Source organism: Hyperolius riggenbachi, chromosome 10 (genome assembly GCF_040937935.1).
Source record: "Hyperolius riggenbachi isolate aHypRig1 chromosome 10, aHypRig1.pri, whole genome shotgun sequence".
NCBI lineage: Eukaryota > Metazoa > Chordata > Amphibia > Anura > Hyperoliidae > Hyperolius > Hyperolius riggenbachi.
In genome coordinates, this window is record NC_090655.1 from 191,760,146 (window position 1) to 191,785,024 (window position 24,879).

Genomic DNA, 24,879 nt, shown 5'->3' on the forward strand with positions numbered 1-24,879 from the left:
AGTAGGAGCAATTTTGGGTAGCTGAAGTCAGTCGGTGGTTTCATAAACTGAGGAGTCGGATGATTTTTGAACCAAATCCATAGCCTTTGTAAAAATTAGACTAAGAAGTCGGAGTCGAGGAGTCTGATTCGGAGCAATTTTGGGTACCTGGAGTCTGAGGTTTCAAAAACTGAGCAGTCTGAGTCGGATGGTTTTTGTTCGGACTCCACAGCCCTGCCTTTACCAATCTATGTCAGTCACTGAGGCAGAAAAATAGAGTAACCGCTTTATTTTTAGAACAATTTCACTGCCACAGGCTGGGACCATTGTAAAGCATGAGAGCAGTGTGCCGCATGGGATAAGTGCAAGAGACTGACAAAGACGAATATAGACTATGCTATAGGAATTTTCTTTTTGCTCTCCTAAAAAAGTAAATAGAAACAAAACACCTTTATCTCACAGTACAAGCAATCATGATAACATGTGAGCTCCAAAGCTAATGATTTCCTTTTTTGGTGGGAGCTGAAGATCCAGATTTTACACCACACTGAAATGGCTTTTATGCACTTGTCAGTCAAAATGCAACTCCTTACAATTAATATAAGTACAGTATACGAAACACCAGGGAAGTTCTATCTGCCATTGCTATTACACACACAATGTATTTTCTCAAAAGTTAATTTTCAGCTCCGGTTTGCTTCAACTGATAGCTATCAGGCATCAAGTCAGTACTGTTTTTCATCCTTTGCAGTTTGTGCTTGCACACATCTCTGAAGAAGTTCTTTCTGCATAACTGTCCTCACCAAACCTCTACCACTGCTAAATGACATTTTCACAAGATGTTTAATTTAACTCTTAATATCCAAAGTGTTAATTGAGAGGCAGGGCTGATCGGAGCAGCATATCACTTCCATTCTTACACCCAAAGAAGGCGCTTGACAGCTTTACAAGAGAAGTGAAAATCAATATGCAGTTACTTACAAGCATTCAGTATGCAGATGGTGTAGGCAGCCCTTCACGGACAGATAAATGGCTTTTAGGAAGTATTAAAATAAAGTAGGCCAGATGAGTACTATCAAGGAAGAAGTATATGCTGGAAAGGATGTCTTGCGTGATTTATTTAATTTGTCTAATGTATTCTGTATGTGCAGCAGCTTTTGAAGCAGTATAGGCAGATTTCAGCTGGACTTGGGTGACCCTGCAGCTTGTGTCTTAGTTGTGCAATGCTCTGATATTTTGGATATGAGGATCCAGCCTAGATGGCACATACTATAAACATTGATTTACTGACAGTTACATGTTTCATTAATTGGTTGTTTTTTCTCTCCTGGCCATGTCTTGCAATGCTGTATGTCTTTATTACTTGTGCATATTTTATATGGGTCAAACCTTTTATTAGTATATGGAAAACTGACATAACACTAGCAAGGATATTACTTGATGTATAGATTGAGACAGGGTTCAAAGGTATGTAGTTGAATACAGTACTAGCTTTTCAGCCTGTAATGTTATTTTATGTACAAAGCAGTGATTTGTTGAGCCCTCAATGACCTGAAATATAGTTTGTCCCTAATTTTTATATAAAAATGAGAACATAGTTTGAGTGGAAAAAAAAAAGATATTGGTCCATTGACTTCAACCAGTATAATACTGGGTACAGACGATGCAATTTCCCATACGATTTGTGGGATTGTACACTTAGTTACAACATGTCTGATCTGCTCTCGATCGGTAACGGGATCGATTTTTCAAAGTTATAATTGGAAAATCGATCCTGTTATCAATCTGCAGCAGTTTGGACATGTACACACAATATAACTTCCTGTCACATTACCGTCCGATCAGACTGGAAATTGCATCGTGTGTACCCAGCATAAAAAATAAAAATATGAACGAGTTAATCAGTAGATCTAAGACACTGGCGTTAAACTCAAGGCCCACATGCCAAATGCGGACTGCTTTGCCATTTAATGTGGTCTGTGAGAGCTTGAAATGTGCATTATTATAAAACAGGAAGTGGAAAGCACCAATCGAAGCTGTTAACATGTTTACTGCAAAGTTACACCATAGTGTGATGCCCCAGCACTTATGCTGGTGGTGTCTGGCTTATTACTATTAATATGACACAATACTGAAATAGTCTTGTTGAGGCGGCCTTGGGGGGGGGGGGGGGCGACAAGTGGGGCGAACGCAGTCATGCCCACTGTGCTTGCACTGAGAGCCCCATTCTTCCTGGTCGCCTCATGCTCAGGTGCTGACCCAGCGGCGCACACGTCCTTGATTGCATGTCCATGGACGAGGGTGCCCTGTGCATTGACATCATGATTTACGTCAAGCGCATAGCACCCCCGGCTATGGTCGCACAAAATACCACTACCCAGCCCCGACCACTGTGAGTCTGCGCCAATCAACTTCTCATTGGAATCAGTAGCATCATATTTTGTAATTTGCTAAACAGGTAAAGACTCTACAATACCACCAACAGAATCAGAGTTAGTCAGCAAAGTTAGGCCAACCGACACAACACATATCACCCTGTCCCCTGGTGATGGTGCAGAAAAGGCACGGGGAGCTCCCCATTCAGCCTAGCACCCATTCCCAGCCAGTCTGGTACACACCCCTAGCTCTCCAGCCAGCCAGTAGCTATCCTATGCTCCCCAGCCAGCCTCTACCTCTCGTTAGCTCCCCAGCCAGCCCAGCACCCATCCCCAGCCAGTCTGGTAGACACCCCTCGCTCCCCAGCCAGTATCTATCCTAAGCTCCCCAGCCAGCCTCTACCTATCCTTATCTCCCCAGCTAGCCTAGTACCCAACCCTAGCTCCCCAGCCAGCTTGGTACCCATCTGTAGCGCCCCAGCTAGCCTAGTAGCCATCCCTAACTCCCCAGCCAGCTTGGTACCCATCTCCAGTTTATTGGTTAGCTTAGTGGCCTTTAACAAACTTAATTGTTTTTAAACAATAATAAGGTGTACTGCATTAGAAATGGACAAGCCCATAAGCATGGTGGCATGGTAGATGGCCTACACGTATGGCTCTAGGCCCGCATCTGACACTGGCCCCAAGCCTCATGTACTCTAAGGCTGCCTCTGTCGTCTTGCATCTAAGATGATATGTAATGAATAAAACATTGTTTGTTACAATGTTGGCTATACATGTTTCAGTTACCTTAGTAAACGCACATTAGGCCTTCTCAGTTGAATTCTTAAGTTCTATGGAAGTGACACAGTTACATACTTTATGATGAATAATAATAATAATAACAATAATAAAGACCCCCAGATAGTTAAACCAACATATATATTAAAAGAAACCTGCAGCCTCTGAGACCCCTGATGATTCAGATGAATGAGAAGAAAAACTTGGTGTAATAATGACTTCTTTATGTAAAAAGCACTCCTCACAGTGAAATGCTATTACTGCAGTTTCAGGTAAAATCTTTCTTTTTCCACCTCAGACGGAATGGGGATGTAATGTGAAGCGTTCTTACCTTGCAGCACTAGAGTACCAGCTGTGATCCCTGGCCTGAGCACTATCTGTGCAGATTGATAATTTAATGAGGAAGCTCATCAGACAAAGATCTACTGATGTGGACCAGAGGTTCCTCCTAGCACTCCTTACAGTGTCACTAGAGGATTTAACTGCTTAATCTAAGGGGCAGGGGCCAGAAAATACTAGATGGTAGTTAAAGGAAGGTCATGATATCATTGTAACTTGTCTGAATTTGCCCATACATTAAGCACCTTGCAAGGGTCTCTTTCGTTGTCTGAAAAGTTGACAAAGTTGTTTTTCTTTTCTAGTAACTCGAGTGTTTGAGCATAAGGCTATATTTTTTGGTTAGCTAGTAAAAACTTCAAAAAGCAGTCATACAACAAATTATTAAATACTGTAATACAGTTAGAATAAATAAGGTCTCTTATATAGAGAGCTAGTGTATTGATCATTATCAGATCTTATTTGTATTATCAGGCTATTGTATATCTAATAAATGCCTACTGTATGGAAGGGGAGAATGAGTGTGAATAATCCTTCTGCAAACTACAGTGGGTTCTGCAATATTAATCCGCCAAGAATATTCCAGCTCACTGAAGAGGAAGGAGCCTGTGTGTGAACACCTGTAAACCTTGGTCTTCCGACACAATCCAGAATAGTTATTTTGGGAGCTGAAAGTAGCCACACTTTCTAGGACAGTTACTTTTCTTTAGTTAGGACCCTTATTCCACCAATTCTTTAAAGCATTCAATGCACGTCCCCCACATGCATTCCCACCACAGAGCCCCCGGCGCATGCGTGCGCACCCCCTCCCATCACGATCACAGTAGGCAGCAGTAGTAATATGCATGCGCCGTGCATATTACAACTGCCTTTTAGTTATATAGATGGGACTCGCTTATAAGCGTGACTATGCACATTCCAGCAATAGGAATATGTACATCTATGTCTAATAATTGCAGGTGAAGTGACGCATATTCTAACCTCAATTTAGTTATAGTCACCTTAACAATGCTAACCATGATTCATATCCATTTTAAATCTGCAGTATTTTTTTCTGTATAGATCGAATTATTACCGATGTGTGCATTCACTTCCAGTATCTACCGGCATACTATCTGCACTGTATGGTCTTCCCCTGTGACTCCTGACTGATGAGGTTTTCTGCTGCCTAGGCAATCATTTATTTTGTTCATCTTTTTTTTTTCTTAAAAAAAAAAGCAGAGAAAGTTATAATATTGATTCCAAAATATTTGCACACTAAATCTTGACCTTTTTCTGTGTGCCTCGGAAATATATGTCAGCAGAAGACAAGCAAAAGCCAGACAGTTTACTGGCCGTTTTCCAAGAGGGTGGAACACAAGTGATTGCATGACCTCAGGGAAGAAATATGGCTTCAGAGAAGACAATGTGAACATCTCTGACACTGCTCTGATTCTTGTGTTGCCTCATTTGGTGCATCTCTGTATCTGGACTTGCTTTCTTTCAGATAACAGAATAAATAGTTGCTCATGACAAATCGCTCATGCTTCTCCATGTTTGCAGGTCTCTGTCATTCGTCACCACACTAAGTTGTTTCTCCTTCATCCTGCTGGGCCTTATGTTTTATGTGATTGATGTCAGACACTGGTGGAGAGGACAACCATTCATCTACCCAGGTATTTCTTGCTGTGCTTGTCTCTGGAACATATTCACTATGACATGATGTCAGTAATGTATAGACAAAATACTCATGGACATTAAAGTGGACCTGAACTCAGAACTTCCTTTCTGCTCTAAAAGATAAGCAACTGCATAATAACCTTTAAAGAAAAACATTTCATTGTTACAGCTTATAGAGCCCCTTCAGAGATTCTGCACTGTACGTACTTCCTGATTTTCTGGGAGCACAGAAAGGGTTAACCTCCTGTGTTTACATATTAGCTCAGAATTCGGCAGACAGTTGACAGCTCAAAGTACAATGGCTCATTATTTGCTGAAAAGGGAAAATTAGACAGGCTGTTTTCTATAAACACACACGGTGGATTTCTCTGTTTTTCTTTTCTCCTGAGTTCAGTTCTCCTTTAGCCATCAAAGAATGTGTTTTAACCCATTGCATTCTACAAAATGACATTAACACATCTGACATAGGACTACAGTCACTACTCATAAGCCAGGAATAAAGTACAATTCCAGCGTCCCTTGGGTGTCCCTAAACATTCATAGTCCTCTTGACCCCTTAAATAGTTAAGCTGCTGTGCCAATTTATAAGTATCCCAAAAGTGGCTGTACATGGATAAATATCAAATTCATTGTGTACATGATTTTCTGTGAAGTTTTTGAAGTAGACTTCTGCCACAAGCAGTGCAGTTTTGATTGAATATCTGTGCTTATCCAATTGAAATATATTGCTACCCTGGTTACTTTTCTGCTGCTCAAAGCAGTACAAAACAACTGAATTGGAGTAAATTTAATAAAAAAAACTCCACTCCTGTCTGACATTCACATACTTACACAAGGAAAGGGAAGTTTCTGGATAATAATGAGGCATTGTCATGATCGGTGTCAGCACGCAGAGAGAATCTGATTATTGGCGATCTGCAGTATCACCAAGAATGCAGATATATACCCGATTATTGATGATCTGCAGTATCACCGATAATCCGATATATTGCTAACCTCTGGACACCAGCAAAAGAACACAATAAAGACAACAACATATCAGATAGTGTGGAAATTGTTAGAATTTAAGTAGGCCTCAGTTACTTGGCCTGAGTTTAGGTAAAAAGGCTTGACCGCAGAGTATGTCTTTTACATAAATAGAGTTTCTTGTGATGCAGGCAGAGGCATCTCAGTGTCTGCTTGAATAAACAACACCACCACACGGCAATTCCTCAGAGGTGTGGTTACCTCTGAATGGGAACCCCATGAGTGAGATCCTCTAACCAGGCTGAGTGAGGAATCTCGACCCCCAGCAGTAATCGTCTGCTTGGGGCAGGCGTCTCGGAGAGGCAAGCCTCAGAGATAACCCTCCAGTGGGAGACGTTCCACTGAAGGGAGAAAGGTCAGACAGGCAAGGGTTCGGCAACAAAGATGTCGGTGGCAGTACAGGAGCGGAAGGCAGAAGAGTAATCGCTAGACAGGCAGAGGTCGGCAACAAGAATCAGATAGGCAAAGGTACAAGATCAACAAGAAATAGAGTAGTCAGGGATAGCAAGGGTCAAAACACAGATCAATATACAACAATATTCCTAAGCTAAGGTGTGAAATCCTTAGTTTCAACACCAGGGAACTGCACTAAGGTCTGAGCGCTAACACAGAATGTGTATTCACGACAGCAGACAAGGAGCAACTGACAGAGAGCTCCTTTTATGCTGGGGAACGCTCTAGCAGCGTCCCCCAGCTGCCCAGCCAATCGCTGGCCCTGCTGGAGTCAGCTGCCCAAGCCTGGTCAGCTGACTCCTCTTCGGGAACGATAAAGTTCCTGTCTCCTCGCGCGCGCGTGCGCGCCAAGCGCCAGGTGAGTGCCGGCGAAGGAGACCCCACGAAAGGCAACTGTGCGGCGGAGTCCGCCGAGCATACAGACTCCGCCGACCGCACAGCCCCGCTCGGCGGCACGCCGGCGGTGGGAGTCCGGGAAGCGGAGCCCGCTGCCTCATGCCTGTTGGCAGCGGGTCCGCTATCCCTCACAGGCATCCTCTGGTCTGCCATTGCTGCTCGCGGACCCTCCAGCTAGTCGGGGTTGTGATTTTCTTTTGCCACGTTTTGCCTGTACACAGGCGCAGTACGTCCGCACTTGTGCTTGAAGAGGCGCTTGGCCCAAATCATATTACAGACAAGCCCTCATCTGTAATCTTTGGAGGGTCAGCAAGCGGCATCGGGGGACTGGAGGACATCGTAAGAAGCCTCATTAGGATACATGGACTTCGTTCTACTTGGGTAAGTATGTGATTTTATACACTACACTTTAAGGCTTATTTCAGTCTAACATATTTGTTTTAGGAGGATTGTGATGAACTAAATAATGGGATGCAAATTGTTCATACAGGATTATGCAATGTTTGCACACAAATGCATGCAGCTTAAAAATGCCACCATTAGAGCATGCAATCGGTCTATTTTCAAGCTGTATCTATATCCACGCAAAATTTTCATAATTCTGCACCAACCCTGAATTATTTGCATGTCATTGACCATCCCTACTGAATGACAATGCTTATACGGGTAACATACACTAAAACAATCACATCTATATGAAAGCTAACCAACATTGACTGCAACTCTTTTTGATGAAATGTAATTGTGATGCTGGGGGGCCATACTTTCTGACCACAGAGCGCAACAAGGCTAAGTAGCTGGACAATGGAAGAGGCTACACAGGCTGCCCAGAGCAACTCCGGGCTTCCGATATCGCTACAAATGAAACACAATGGCAGCGCAGTGCGATATTGCGCTGCCTTCGCAATAGCAAGCATTCAGACAGGTACAAGACAGGACTATAGATTGGAGCATAACCAGTAGCTCACAGTCACGTCCACAGAAGCAGAGCAAGCAGGCTAACAGTCACCAGCAAGCATCCACCCAGGCAAGACTACAGGATAGAACGTAACTAATAGCAACTGCAGCCTATAGTTACGTTCCCAGAAACTAGAGTAGCAGGAATACTACCAGTCACCAACATGGCGATGGCAGAATCCAAGCTATCAGGATAGTGGACTTCACTGACCCACTGCGGATTCAGCGAACATCCATCAGGCAAGGGAACAAGGCAATAAACAATAATACAGAAAAATAACAAACGGCTCAACTAACGGATAAATATATATTAGCAAGTCTGCATATATATTTATCAAGAAACTATCTAAAGCACAAATACAATAACAGATCTATAACAGAGTGTCAAGGTGCCCAGCAGATAAGCGTACTGACTGCTATGACGGGCGGGGTCTAAAATGGGAGGCAGAATTTTAAACTGCCATCAGCCAATGGATGCAAGTATGCAAATTTCCACACAGCTGTATGGTAATCATTCAATCCTGAGCTGGCTTGATTACCATTTGCTAGCTGGCTGTGAATGCAAAGGACTCCCATAAGAAATACATGCAGTATTATGTAACAACATGCATGCAGGAAATCCAGGGCTATCTGGCCGCAGCTCAGCTGCAACAAGCAATTGGTGGAATGACGACAGCATCCTGAGCTGCCCAGAACTGCAGAGCGATTGCAAATGACAATGAGACTTATTGCGAATGCACAACCGAATGCAAGCAGATAAGACAACTGTCCGTTTGCAGCTCCACTGCAACGGACAGAATACGCTACAGGAGGGATCCTTATAGTAATTGTTGTATTTAATTTTTTAAGAGTAAAATGTAGATCTAACTGAACCAAATGAGTCATTTTACAACATTCACATGATTATTTCCTATTCATTGGCATCCTAAATTCAGTGGTGTCAGAGCTCTACTTTAGCTTTTATATGTTAACATAAGAGTCAACAACAAATATGTCCATGCAGTTAAATGACTGCAGAAGCTTCTTCCTTCACCCTCCATGATAACTACAAGCTCTGAAGGAAGAGATATTATGTATTGTATTTATAAAGCGCCAACATAGGCGGCAGCACGGTGGCGTAGTGGTTAGCTCTCTCGCCCTGCAGCGCTGGTTCCCTGGTTCGAATCCCAGCCAGGGCACTATCTGCAAAGAGTTTGTATGTTCCCTCCGTGTCTGCGTGGGTTTCCTCCGGGCACTCCGGTTTCCTCCCACATTCCAAAAACATACAGATAAGTTAATTGGCTGCCCCTAAAAATTGGCCCTAGACTACAGTACTTACACTACATAATATAGACATATGGCAATGGTAGGGATTAGATTGTGAGCTCCTTTGAGGGACAGTTAGTGACAAGACAATATATATATATATACACTGTACAGCGCTGCGTAATATGTCGGCGCTATATAAATACATAATAATAATAATAACATATTATGCAGCGCTGCACAATAAATAGGGATACCTAAAAAGTAAACCTGGGCCGAAAGAGAGGTAGCCCAAGGTTATACATGCACACGGTATAAGATGCATGATTGATGATCATGCAATTTAGCTGAGATCCAGCAATGCAAGTCCCAGTGAGTCTGTGGGAAGGGTGTTATTGGTGGAGTGGTGCATTGAGTTGCAAGATCAAGAAGGACACATAGGGTGGGGTGGGGGGGGGGGGCGTTATCAGTCAGCATGCAACGCATAGCGGCATATAGAGCAGCATGGCGGCATCAGACCAGGACCGGGGCTAGTAAGAGTGGGGGCCCGGGGCAGAACAAATCTGGGGGCCTCCCAATAGACCCCCCCCCCAACCGACACCCCCCAAACAAAAAGCAGCATTAGGGTTCTTTTTTGCAACAAATTTCCCTCCTGGGCCCGTGAGCTGGCTGCTGACCCTCTTTCTCAATCATTACCCAACTTAACTGTTCTCCCTGGGGTCCCTGCAGAGTCTTTGGCGGTGTAGTGTTTAGCCTGTCCTCCAGCACAGGGGAGACGCTGCTCTGTCAAAGATTCTGCAGAGGCACAAGGGAGCAACAGTTAAGATGGGATGGAGATGCCTTGGGGGCCCCTACATGCACTGGGGCCTTGGGGCAATTGCCCCTTTTGCCTCTATGGTAGCGCCGGCCCTGCATCAGACAGTGAAGTTGCGTAGTTTGACGTCATACTATGTAACTTCACTTTCTGATGCTGCCATGCTGCTCTCTATTTAAAGTGGACCCAAATTAAAAATACAAGATTTCAGAAATAAAATCTATTTTCTAAATTATAATAATAATTAGCAGCGTTTTTTCAGCTGCATGATGACAAATATAAAATATTTTACATTTATTGGAGAAACCCCTCCCTTCCTTTCATATTGCCGGGACAGAATCCGGCAAACTGGTGGAGTAGGTGATGTCCAGCAAAGGAGGAATTGCTAATGGCTGCCACCTGTATAACCCTAGTTATAAAAAGAGAAGGGTGAAAAGCATGAACTGAAATGCTCATAGGCTTGGAGTGTTTATTTATCTTTGTATGTGTCAGAGTAGTGCAACTAAATATTTTGAATTAAAAAAATGTTTGGTTTGGGTCCGCTTTAAGGCCTCCAATTGTTTCTTGCAGACATACAAACCATTTACTGCAAGACAGAGGCTAATCATAGCTGTTTTGTGGTCAAGAGAATTTGCTTTGCTATCGTGAATTTAATTCTGTTGTGGCATGGTGGCTTCTTATATGATGATGTACTATAGATCATATTGGTCAGTGTCCTGTTTCCCTCTGTGAATGGTTATAATCTGTATACCACCCTTTTTCGATGTCCTTAGAATACCTCCCAGGGTGGTTACAGGATATGCCCATTGTATTTACAGGTTGAGCCAGTCCATATAGAGGACTATGTCCTCTGCCCATTTCATATACAGTAGCAATAAAAAGTATGTGAACCCTTTGGAATTATATGTATTTGTACACAAATTGGTCATAAAATGCGATCTGATCTTCATCTTAGTCAATCACAGTCTGCTTAAATTAATACCACACAAATGTTTCCATGTTTTTATTGAACGCAACATGTAAACCAAGGCTGCCCAATAGGTCGATTGCGATCTACCGGTAGATCACGACCGCCTGTTCGGTAGATCGCGGCCGAATCCCATTGAGTTTTGCGGCCGGCAGCTGTCCTATCAGATTCTGCTGCTGATCTTGCGGCCAATCAGGGGAGGAGAGAGGTGCAGCTGAGAAGTCAGGGGTGGCTCTTCCATGACGCAGTGTCATGGCGGGGGCGGAGCTGGAAGCAACACTTCCGCCCAGGGCTGGATTTCCAATAGAAGAACGGTGCCTGCTCCTGTAAAGGCGTCTCCCTCCCATCCCCGAGTGTCTCTCTCTCCCTCCCTCTCACAGACTCTGGCAGACATGTGCTACAGCTGTGCTCTGACCAGGAGAGCAGGAGATGGCAGCTTCTGTGTAATGTACAGCCTGCCACCCTCTCCCTCCTAACGGGGCTGTGACACTACAATGGAGAGATTGGAGAGAATGCTGATTAGCAGTCTCCCTGCCCCCTCCTCTCTGCACAACAGTAGTGAAGTGATAAGGATCCCACCAGGACTGACAGAAGTCAGGCTGAAGGGTCCTAAATGCTGGCCTATTGTTATACAAGAACAGGTTTTTGTCTATTTGGTCACTATGATACAGGAGCTAAACTTAAGGGTCCCATACACTCAGCCGATTTTCTGGCCAACCGATCGATCCCGATCGATCGATCGATTGATCGTTTGCAAATCGGTTGGCCAATCAACCGATCGATGGCTAATTTCAATGGATTTCCATCGAACTGGCAGGGTGGAAAATTTAGGTCGATCTGATGAGATTGCTTATCAGTTTGCATTGGCCTTAATGGAAATCTGATGGCAAAGAAATGCCATCAGATCGAATTTCAATAGATTTCAAACTGAAATCTATTGGAATTCTATCCTGGTAAAAAATGTTCTAAAAACGCATCAGATAGATCATCAGATGCATTTCTTATCTATCTGCTGCCAATCTGACGAGTGTATGGGCCCCTTAACTTACCTGGGGCTTCCTCCAGCCCCTAGCAGCCTCTGTGTCCCTCACACAACTATTTTTTATGGCTTTATGATATTGTATGAATAAATTTGCAGTTGAGCAGCAAAGACTGGTTAGTTCTCGGTCTTTTGTATTTTAGATATAGTGTAAAACCTGGTTGATCATTAAACTCATAACTATCCACCAAATAAATGGAAAACCTTGAAATGTGGAATAGACTCACAAGTGGGCACAATTGCAAATAATTTTACCTGCCACAGAAGAACAGGTAGTGACTCAGGGCTGTGTGCCTCCTCTGTTCTTTTGTGACGACTAACAAATAAATTTTAATGTCATTTTAATAAACCTTTATTTTATAGTCCCATATGTATTTTGTGCCATATTGTAACACTGTGGCCAGTCTATTCCCCTGCCTCTATTTTTACCATTCACGGACAATTGGACGCTGCTCACCACGCCTTTCAGCGTGTGTTTGAACAGACGTCCTCGCTACCATCGCAAGGAGGTCTGGAGCTGGTGACGTCGCCTCCGCCCTGTCTCTGCCTTGCTGCCACGGAGAGCCCGGTCCCCGGCTGCTTAAGAGGGACGCATGCGAATCGCGGCTGAGTACGCTGTACCGGCCACACTAATACTAGGTGAGACCTTTCCTAGTGTTAATTGATCTATCATTGCTGGAAATTTCAGAGCGCTCCTCTCTTTTTTACATATTCCTCTAGTGATTAACATGGGAGCAGCCGAGTGATTGTCGGGTGGCCGGATCGCACCTTGAGGGGCTCACTACCCCAGAACTTTTTACTCAATACCCATTTGGGGCACCTTTTTCCCTACAGGCACCATTTAAAGTGAACCTAAACTGAGAAGGATATGGATTTTTCCTTTTTAAATAATACCAGTTGCCTGACTCTCCTGCTGATCCTGTGTGTCTAATACTTTTAGCCACAGCCCCTGAACAAGCATGCAGATCAGGTGCTCTGACTGAAGTCAGACTGGATTAGCTGCATGCTTGTTTCAGGTGTGATTCAGCCACTACTGCATCCAAAGAGATAAGCAGGACTGCCAAGCAACTGGTATTGTTTAAAAGGAAACAACCATATCACTCTCAGTTTAGGTTCCCTTTAAAAATACCACCATTCACAACTTTTCTTTATGTCTAAGTGTCTACACTAGAACAGTGGTCCACAACCTTTTCCGGCCCGAGGACCACTTTCTGACCAAATTTTTCTCCGGGGAACGGCGGGGGTGTGTGTGTGTGTGGGCGCGGGTGTTTGCGCGACTTAGTGGATAGTGTCGTGCGCAGTGGGTTATGGGGGGAAGGGGGCTGGGGTGCGGCTGCATAGCTAGCATAGTTGCCCCAGTGTAGGGAGTTTAGTTGCCCCAGTATGGCTAGTATAGTTACCCCAGTATAGCTAGTATAGTGCCCCAATATAGCTAGTATAACGACCAGTATAGCTAGTATAGTCCCAGTATGGGTAGATAGTGCCCCAGTATAGCCAGTAAAGTGCCCAGTATAGGTAGGTAGTGCCCAGTTTAGCTAGTATAGTGCCCAGATAGCTAGTATAGTGCCCAGTATAGCTAGCATAGTGCCCAGTATGGTGCCCAGTATAGATAGTATAGTGCCCAGTATAGCTAGCATAGTGCCCAGTATAGGTAGGTAGTGCCCAGTATAGGTAGGTAGTGCCCAGTATAGCTAGGTAGTGCCCCAGTATAGTGCCCAGTATAGCTAGTATAGTGCCCAGTATAGGTAGGTAGTGCCCCAGTATGTGCCCAGTATAGCTAGTATAGTGCCCAGTATAGCTTCCTAGTATGGGTAGGTAGTGCCCCTCCCCCCTCCGCTCCTGTTACCTTATCATGAGCGGGCGGTTGCTTGTTTGATTAGATTCCCCCGTAGCCGCTCTCCTCAGTAGCATCTCCTATTACAGCAGCGCTTCCTGTAGCGGCGATATGCATCATGGGAACCGCTGTACCGCTTCCTGCTCATCACAGCAGCCGCCGAGCGCGCTGCTGTAATAGGAGATGCCACTAAGGAGAGCGGCTACGGGGAAATCTAATCGGACAAGCGGCCGCCCGCTCATGATAAGGTAACAGGAGCGGCGGCCGCGGGGAGGGGAGGAGCGAGAGGCCAGACCTGCCGCAGCCCGGTGGTTGGGGACCCCTGCCGTACGGCACCAGGCAACATACAGCGGTTGAAAAACACTGCACTAGAAATTCAAACCTTTTCTGCTAGATTTGAATACAGTAGATATGTTTTAGCAATTTGTTTCCTTATTGATGATATTTCTCCTCACTTTGCAACTCTGGAACTACTATGGTTTTAGCAGTACTCAGGTGGTCTTGGTGACAGGAATTGAGACAACAGCAAAAACCTGATAGATGGTTAACCAGAACGCGTACATTTAAAAAAGTCGCGGTCAAATTTAGGAACGATTTATCAGCACACAAAAAAAATATCGTAATTTAGAAATATTGATAATTTAACAGTATTTGTAATGTAAAATCGCTAACTCCGATTATTACTACCGGTTTTAAAAGTAGAAAATGAAAATATAATGTTAAATATTGTTGTATAATGTAATTGAACAATACAGCTTAACCCAACCCTACTTTCACACAGAACCCTCCCTTGGCGGTGCCTAACCCTAACCACCCCCCCCCCCCCCACGTGGTGCCTAACCCTAAGCATACCTAACCCTACTCTGACACACAATTCTCCCTGTACCTATCCCTAACCCCTAGACCCCCCCCCCCCCCCGGTGGTGCCTAACCCTAACCACCCCCCTGGGGGTGCCTAACCCTAACTACCCCCCTGGGGGTGCCTAACCCTAACCACCTCCCTGGGGGTGCCTAACCCTAAAACTCGACTGGTGGTGCCTTACCCTAACCACCCCCCTGGTGGTGACCAGGGCTGGGCCCGCTCATGAGGCGGGGTGAAACTTTTGCCTCAGGCGGCAAATTTCTAGGGGCGGCATCCGCCCATCGGTGGGTGCGGGGAGCCGGCCGCCCAGCTGGAGGGGTAGCGGGCAGGACGGGGGTATTGGGCCTAGCGGCGGGGAGGGGGGTCGGACCCCCCCCCCTCCCTCACCTGGGTCTCCCGTCCTCCGCTCCCCTCCAGCCTTAAATAGATAAGAAGCGCAACTTGTAAGAGGCAGTGGGCGGGGAGGACTCTCCTCTTCCTCGCTCGATCCAGCGTGCGCTCCACTGACGTCACTTCCTGCAACGCCGCCCACTGTATTGTAAGTGGACGGCGCTGCAGGAAGGGACGTCAGTGGAGCGCACGCTGGATCGAGCGAGGAAGAGGTGAGTCCTCCCCGCCCACTGCCTCTTACGAGTTGCGCTTCTTATCTATTTAAGGCTGGAGGGAAGCGGAGGACGGGGGACCCAGGCGAGGGAGGGGGGGGGTCCGACCCCCCTCCCCGCCGCTAGGCCCAATACCCCCGCCCTGCCCGCTACCCCTCCAGCTCGGTGGCGGTGGCAGCAATCATTTTTTCCTCAGGCGGCAAAAAGTCTAGGGCCGGCCCTGGTGACGAGTAATAGCATTTTTAGCTTTAATCCACTGTGTCTCCTTTACATTCCATGTATGCTCATGTCTAAGTGGCAGGACATATAGGGGAATGCATATATTGCTGTCATCATTGCTGAATGCTGCTCCAGACTCTTTCTGATTCATAAATTAAAATTCGGCCCGGAGTAGATTAGATTATTACTATTAAGATATTCTTAATAGCTTGCAACTAAAACAACTGGTGTTTCTCAGTGAGGGCCATTCATTATATATCAACTCTCAGCTTCAGTGACTAACTTGATGTCATAGGTTGCCCTATCCAGTGTAGGCAGCATGTCAACAGGGGAGACAAAAACACAGAAGAGAGATTTTGACCCACATTCTAAAAAACGCTAACAAAAGAGACATATGGCTTCTAGAGTGCATCCTTCCCTCTGCAATGTGACACAGGGTGGTGGCCGCGTGACACTCTATGAATGCTTTGCTCTTCAGGGCTACTTAATAAATACATAAGGCCTTTAGTCCATTCATCCTGCTTTTCCCTCTCATACAATGAATGAACAGTCAGATGAAGCTCTGTCTCTCAGCCAGTATTTCATAGCCTGCTGCCCCTTGTGTATTGGCACAGAGCAGAGGTTATTGCACTCTTTATACAGACAGCGCTGAGGAGACTCTTCATACTGCCCTGACATTTATTCAGCCTGCTGCGCTATACAACTCTTCAGCCAGATTCCACTCACTGTATCTCGTGCTACAAACACTGGCATAGAGAGCAACGGACAATATTCTGCCACATAAAGAAACATGTTTATTTGTTGTCATTACAAAACCCAAACTTGCTGCACATTACTGTTTCACTTTCTATGATGAGGCTTTCATGACAAAATTAAAAGCGATAAATAATCTTACTTTTAGAGCAAAGCCCGTTTGTCTGTTAGCAGTGAATGTATATGAGTGTGGACCATAGTGCTTACAGTGTTCCTGACTTCCTTTTTTTTAAAAAACTCTTTTGGGCATGATCAGGGCAATTCAGGAGTGAGCTTTAAAATAATGATGCCTCCCAAACATACTCATAGTGAGGATGGCATGACTGTCCCACAGGAACCACCAGTCACCGTCTCACCCAGAACTAAAAACATTGATTATATAAAATGTTGTTAAATTGTTGTTTAATTTGCCCATCATCCCTCAACCACTCCCCCCCCCCCCCCCCCTCCATATTCAGGGTACCACCACCTGAGGCTGCTGCTGCATTTCACCGGATGGAAAGGCTGGCCCTGATGGAGATGTTTGCTTAGCTCTCCTATAGATAATAGTGTAAACAGGACTGATCATTCACATGTGGACCGTAATTCTGTTTTGATTGACTTCAGTAGCAATTTATTGATTCAGTTATGGAAAATGTGAGTAATGTGTATCTTCCAAGGCTTGAGGTGACCGCTCCCTGTCCGAATACCAGCGCAGAAAGGTTCCATCCTTAAAGAGGAACTTTAACTCAGGATTGAACTTCATTCCAATCAGTAGCCGATACCCGATTTCTCACAATAAATCTTTAACTTTTCTCAAATGGATCTTCAGGGACATCTGTATGGCTGATATTGTGGTTAAAACCTGGCCACGGGGTGATGTCAGGGCCATTCTGTGAACCTCTGCATTGTGGGAAAAAGCAAGCAGTATCTTCCTCTGTGCAAAGAGTAAGGCCTTGTTCACATCATGAATCGCAATCACTGACACCAGCGTTTTGCAATTTTGTAGGCGATTTTTTTTTTTTAAAGTGATTTTTAGTAAAGCGCTTTTCTAAGTGCTTTTGTGGAGCAATTCATTTTTACACTTCCTGACATTAGGAAGTGAACTCTTTGACCCGAAAAAGAATAAATACAATGGCCTCAATTCACTAAGCTTTACCGAACACTTTATTGAACGTTTGATAATTTACCTCATGAGTAAAATCTAATATTAAATTCACTAAGGTGTTTTATCAAATGTTTTATCGATAAAATGTTCAATAAATCGAATCTATAACACCTTAGTGAATTCAAAATTAGATTTTACTCATGAGGTAAATTATCAAACGTTTCATAAAGTGTTTGATAAAGCTTAGTGAATTGAGCCCAATGTATTTATTCATTAAAGCGCTGGGAAAATCGCCATACAAAGCGCTTTTTCAAGCGCTTTGCGATTTCCCTATACCTTCCATTATAGGCAAATCACCCCAAAAATGGTACAGGCAGCGCTTTGGTGAGTGGATCGGAATTGAACCGCTCATATGTGAACACTCTCATAGGGAATCATTGCACAATCGCTTTTAGGGCGATTTTGAAAATCGCCGGCGCTTAAAAAACCCGAAAGTGCCCTTAGTGTGAACAAGCCCTAAACAAACATTCTGCAAATATCAGCTGACAGAACAAAATATGTGGCCACTTGTGATAAATTTCAGAAGGTAAATCAGGGAGAGGAAAGATTTTACAATGGGCAAACACTGACTAAATAATCTATAAGTGAATGTTATAAAATAAGTAATTTTGTCAATTAGTTTATTTTCACTAAAGTTCCTCTTTAACTTATACTTTGGTCACCAATCAATGATACAGTCATTGCTATAATGGCTAATAAAGGCTTTTCTATTGATTATTGAGAAGGGTATGAATAATTTTGGACTGGATACTTTTTGCTTAAATGTAAATAAAAGCTGAGAAATGGTTTTTTTCCCCACAATAATTCCTCTTGTACATCGTCTTATTATCTTTTGGGAGACACCTATGTCATTTCCCGTCAAAAAATTACTTGCTGGTTGAATATAAGTAACTTTAAGTCAAAATTTGCCAGGGGTATGAATACTGTAATTATGGTCAGCACTGCATATATTCGAAAAATTAGAATATCTTGCAAAAGTCCATGCAAAGCGAGATAGTTCAAGCCTTTGTTTGTTTTATTTGTTATAATACTGATGATTATGGCTTACAGCTTATGCAAACCCAAACATCTCAGACCATTAGAATATTGTGATAATGTTCAATATTCTATGCTCAGTGTCAGACTCTAATCAGCTAACTAATCCAAAACCCATGCAACGTGTTCCTATTTCATATATTAGTTTCACCTTTTATGTTGATTTACTGAAATAAATGGACTTTTGCATGATATACTAATTGTTTTACCTGTATGTACCTGTATCAGTGCTGAGCAAATGTTTTTGCAATTTAATACAAATTACACAAAATGTTATTTCCATTTTCAGCCAATTATAATTTTTTTTTTCAAAGCTGACTGTAAGCACAAACCACATTTATTTTTTTTAACCAGAATTTTGTACTCTGTATTTCATTAAACCCAGACATTTCCTCTTTCTGCATGAGTAATCAATGAAAAGCAGGTGGTCTAATCTGCAGTAATTGCAGCAACATGGACCCCTTATTAGTGCAGAAAGGTGGATATTTTTAGGCAACATTCGATCTCCTACCTATAGATAAGTGTTGTCTAATGGACAAGATATAACATATACCAAATTGGACCCTTTATAGTATTTGTTAGAAATGCAGCCACCACTATTTATTTATTTATTTTGAAAGTATTTGATGCTCTTCATTTTTTATTACATGCAATTTATTAAGCCATTCTAAAATGTATGTCCTTTAACAAACTCACATAGTGACTACACCTATTTTCTTTGGTCTCTTTTAGGGATGAATTCAATTTTTGTGTTTGTTGGGCACTCGCTTCTCGCCTCATATTTCCCATTCAACTGGGAGGTAAAATACTGGACTTCTCATTATGAATTCCTTGCTCAAGACCTGCTTGGCACTTCCATCTGGATACTTGTGGCCTATTTGTTGTATAGACAGAAGTTCTTCTTGAAGATCTAACCTGCTACTTGGTGACGCTACAATTAATATGGGACAACACAATATGTTCCTTTAGTTCTGATACATACAGTACAATCCCTTTATAGTAAACTCCAAGGGACCTGGCCATCTAGTTTACTATATCAGAAATGTACCATATCGGGATTTGTCATACATTGTATATTCATACAGGCACATGGTTACCACCTGGGGACTGAGTTTACTATAACAAGATTCTACTCTAATAAATAATAGCAGAAGCATAAAGTATGCTGTTTTAGAAGGTATCTGTGCAGATAACGTCCTGTTCGACTCTATAACTTCGAGGCTTATGGGCACCTGTTGGCTTTTTTTTTATATCCACAATCAAGTTGTTAGCAGAAATTTGTCAGCCATCTACCACTGGGATGTATCTTGAAATCCTACACTATCACCATATGTTTTTCTAATTGCCTTTTTTTTCAGGCTAATGTTGCAATACACTGAAGTTTTCCCAGAGAGATTCACTCTGTGCTCCCCCCCCCTCCCCCGCACTCTAAACATGATCATGCAATCCAAGCTGTAGCCCCACCCACAGAGCCTGATGCCTACTGGTAACCCAGTAGCTTGGGGACATGGAGAAGCTCAATGTCCTGCGAAACCTATAACAATTTTGCGCTCTGATTGATAAGCCATTGGTTGATGTTTTTTTTTATCTCTGTGGGGGGGTGGAATTTACACTCTGGTAGTAGGATACTATTCTCTACATTTGTGCCTTACTACAATGTTTATTTTACAATAAGGTTATTCAATAAAGCCATTATGAATAGTGTAACAACTTTTCCATACTAATTTTGAGACATTCAATAAATCCTAGAAATGGATATTTCAGTGTTTTCTTGTACTGATACCAAATATCAATTCCAAGCTGTTCTATCAGAAAAAAAACATCAATATCTTTGTTAGAACACGTGAATGTTTCCACATAGCACAACACTGCCCACTCCACAGAACGCTGTGTTTCTGAACACCTCACATCCTTCCTGACTATCACCTGGGCTTTGAAGTTTTCCACATTTTGTCACATTACTGCCACAAACATGAATCAATTTTATTGGAATTCCACGTGAAAGACCAATACAAAGTGGTGTACACGTGAGAAGTGGAACGAAACTCATACATGATTCCAAACATTTTTTACAAATCTATAACTGCAAAGTGGGGTGTGCGAGTCAATACTTTGTAGAACCACCTTTTGCTGCGATTACAGCTGCCAGTCTTTTAGGGTATGTCTCCACCAGCTTTGCACATCTAGAGACTAAAATCCTTGCCCATTCTTTGCAAAACAGCTCCAGCTCAGTCAGATTAGATGGACAGCGTTTGTGAACAGTTTTCAGATCTTGCCACAAATTCTCGATTGGATTTAGATCTGGACTTTGACTGGTCCATTCAAACACATGGATATGTTTTGTTTTAAACCATGCCATTGTTGCCCTGGCTTTATGTTTAAGGTCTTTGTCCTGCTGGAAGGTGAACCTTCACCCCTGTCTCAAGTCTTTTGCAGACTCCAAGAGGTTTTCTTTCAAGATTGCCCAGTATTTGGCTTCATCCATCTTCCCATCAACTCTGACCAGCTTCCCTGTCCCTGCTGAAGAGAAGCCCCCCCCAGAGCATGATGCTGCCACCATCATATTTGACAGTGGGGATGGTGTGTTCAGAGTGATGTGCAGTGTTAGTTTTCCGCCACACATAGCGTTTTGCATTTTGGCCAAAAAGTTCCATTTTGGTCTCATCTGACCAGAGCACCTTCTTCCACATGTTTGCTGTGCCCCCCACATGGCTTGTGGCAAACTGCAAACAGGACTTCTTATGCTTTTCTGTTAACAATGGCTTTCTCCTTGCCACTCTTCCATAAAGGCCAACTTTGTGCAGTGCATGACTAATAGTTGTCCTATGGACAGATTCCCCCACCTGAGCTGTAGATCTCTGCAGCTCGTCCAGAGTCACCATGGGCCTCTTGACTGCATCTCTAATCAGCACTCTCCTTGTTCGACCTGTTAGTTTAGGTGTATGGCCTTGTCTTGGTAGGTTTACAGTTGTGCCATACTCCTTCCATTTCTGAATGATCGCTTGAACAGTGCTCTGTGGGATGTTCAAGGCTTTGGAAATCTTTTAGTAGCCTAAGCAGGCTTTATATTTCTCAATAACTTTATCCCTGACCTGTCTTGGACCTGTCTTGTGTGTTCTTTGGACTTCATGGTGTTGTTGCTCCCAATATTCTCTTAGACAACCTCTGAGGCCCTCACAGAGCAGCTGTATTTGTGCTGACATTAGATTACACATAGGTGCACTCTATTTAGTCATTAGCACTCATCAGGCAATGTCTATAGGCAACTGACTACACTCAGATCAAAGGGGGACGAATAATTACGCACACCCCACTTTGCAGTTATTTATTTGTAAAAAATGTTTGGAATCATGTATGATTTTCGTTCCACTTCTTATGTGTACACTACTTTGTATTAGTCTTTCATGTGAAATTTCAATAAAATTGATTCATGTTTGTGGCAGTAATGTGACAAAATGTGGAAAATTTCAAGGGGGCCGAATACTTTTGCAAGCCACTGTAAATCTAGAAGGAAGTGAGTGATTTTATTATCATAATTATTTAGTACTTCTATAGCGCCGACATCTTATGCAGCACTGTACAGAGTATATATTGTCTTGTCACTTAACTGTCCCTCAGAGGAGCTCACAATCTAGTCCTTACCATAGTCTTATGTCTATGTATGTATCGTGTAGTGTATGTATCATAGTCTAGGGCCAATTTAAGGGAAGTCAATTAACTTATCTGTGTGTTTTTGGGATGTGGGAGGAAACCCGAGCGCCAGGAGGAAACCCATGCAGACACGGGAAGAACATACAAACTCCTTGCAGACCTGGCTGGGATTTGAACCAGGGACCCAGCGTTGCAAGGCGAAGAGCGCTAGTACTGTAGAAAGTGAGTTCCGCACGTCAGTAGAATCAAAACGGCTTTATTGAATCAAACGCATAGCATGTTATGATTAAGGACGTGTAACGTCCGAAACATGTCAGCATGTGGTGATGGATTTTAGCCTCTGTGTTTGATTCAATAAAGCCGTTTTGATTCTACCGACATCGTGCGGAACTCACTTTCTACAGTACTGGACTTTGGGTCAGGGCAGCCCGTTTCCCTGCACTGTCGTTGGAGTTGGAGGTTGTGAGCGGAGTTCCACCTATACCGCGAAGAGCGCTAACCACTACGCCACCGTGCTGCCCTTGGAAGTGATTTGGCAGTTCAGGTCGGAGCAGCTAATTATAGCGCTAATAGATTTGGGCGTGGGTATCTTTTCAATGTTAAATATCGTTTTGTAATTTTTCATTCAACTTTGCACAAGTTTGGGCGCCGTTACAAAATATCGAAATTTTATCAAAAACGATAAAGTACGATCGCTAAATAGAGGTTTGTGAAACTAAATCTACACTTTGATTGTCTGATATTGTGTATGTTTATGACGATATTTCACGAATATATCGATATATGTTGATTATATCGATATGTGACATTACGATAAAATTTTTTTTAATTATTCAATTACGATAATAGGTCATTATATGTAATGATTTATTTATGATATGTGTTATTATGATATTATCCTTTCTATGTGTAAAAGGGTGTTTATGCAGGGGAAGTGGATAGGGTTAGGCACCACCAGGGGGGTGGTTAGGGTTAGTCACCACCAGGGCCGGCCCTAGACTTTTTGCCGCCTGAGGAAAAAATGATTGCTGCCACCGCCACCGAGCTGGAGGGGTAGCAGGCAGGGCGGGGGTATTGGGCCTAGCGGCGGGGAGGGGGGTCGGACCCCCCCCCTCCCTCACCTGGGTCCCCCGTCCTCCGCTCCCCTCCAGCCTTAAATAGATAAGAAGCGCAACTCGTAAGAGGCAGTGGGCGGGGAGGACTCACCTCTTCCTCGCTCGATCCAGCGTGCGCTCCACTGACGTCCCTTCCTGCAGCGCCGTCCACTTACAATACAGTGGGCGGCGTTGCAGGAAGTGACGTCAGTGGAGCGCACGCTGGATCGAGCGAGGAAGAGGAGAGTCCTCCCCGCCCACTGCCTCTTACGAGTTGCGCTTCTTATCTATTTAAGGCTGGAGGGGAGCGGAGGACGGGAGACCCAGGTGAGGGAGGGGGGGGGGTCCGACCCCCCTCCCCGCCGCTAGGCCCAATACCCCCGTCCTGCCCGCTACCCCTCCAGCTGGGCGGCCGGCTCCCTGCACCCACCGATGGGCGGATGCCGCCCCTAGAAATTTGCCGCCTGAGGCAAAAGTTTCACCCCGCCTCATGAGCGGGCCAGCCCTGGTCACCACCAGGGGGGTGGTTAGGGTAAGGCACCACCAGTCGAGTTTTAGGGTTAGGCACCCCCAGGGAGGTGGTTAGGGTTAGGCACCCCCAGGGGGGTAGTTAGGGTTAGGCACCCCCAGGGGGGTGGTTAGAGTTAGGCACCTCCGGGGGGGGTCTAGGGGTTAGGGATAGGTACAGGGAGAATTGTGTGTCAGAGTAGGGTTAGGTATGCTTAGGGTTAGGCACCACGTGGGGGGGGGGGTGGTTAGGGTTAGGCACCGCCAAGGGAGGGTTCTGTGTGAAAGTAGGGTTGGGTTAAGCTGTATTGTTCAATTACATTATACAACAATATTTAACATTATATTTTCATTTTCTACTTTTAAAACCGGTAGTAATAATCGGAGTTAGCGATTTTACATTACAAATACTGTTAAATTATCAATATTTCTAAATTACGATATTTTTTTTGTGTGCTGATAAATCGTTCCTAAATTTGACCGCGACTTTTTTAAATGTACGCGTTCTGGTTAACCATCTATCAGGTTTTTGCTGTTGTCTCAATTCCTGTCACCAAGACCACCTGAGTACTGCTAAAACCATAGTAGTTCCAGAGGTGCAAAGTGAGGAGAAATCTCATCAATAAGGAAACAAATTGCTAAAACATATCTACTGTATTCAAATCTAGCAGAAAAGGTTTGAATTTCTAGTGCAGTGTTTTTCAACCGCTGTATGTTGCCTGGTGTGCCGTACGGCAGGGGTCCCCAACCACCGGGCTGCGGCAGGTCTGGCCTCTCGCTCATCCCCTCCCCGCGGCCGCCGCTCCTGTTACCTTATCATGAGCGGGCGGCCGCTTGTCCGATTAGATTTCCCCGTAGCCGCTCTCCTTAGTGGCATCTCCTATTACAGCAGCGCGCTCGGCGGCTGCTGTGATGAGCAGGAAGCGGTACAGCGGTTCCCATGATGCATATCGCCGCTACAGGAAGCGATGCTGTAATAGGAGATGCCACTGAGGAGAGCGGCTACGGGGGAATCTAATCGGACAAGCAACCGCCCGCTCATGATAAGGTAACAGGAGCGGAGGGGGGAGGGGCACTACCTACCCATACTAGGAAGCTATACTGGGCACTATACTAGCTATACTGGGCACATACTGGGGCACTACCTAC

The 24,879-nt window shown here is 44.2% G+C and overlaps 1 protein-coding gene across 1 annotated transcript in view; it reads left to right on the forward strand.

The window, feature by feature from the left end:
• LOC137536763 (heparan-alpha-glucosaminide N-acetyltransferase-like) overlaps nt 1-19,638 on the forward strand; it is a 582,763-nt gene extending 563,125 nt beyond the window's left edge. The window contains exons 18-19 of the mRNA XM_068258971.1: nt 5,013-5,125; nt 19,211-19,638. Of these exons, the coding sequence (XP_068115072.1) occupies nt 5,013-5,125; nt 19,211-19,392 (295 nt within the window). The 3' untranslated portion in view covers nt 19,393-19,638. The remainder of the gene's footprint in view (nt 1-5,012; nt 5,126-19,210) is intronic.
• Nucleotides 19,639-24,879: the final 5,241 nt, after the last annotated feature.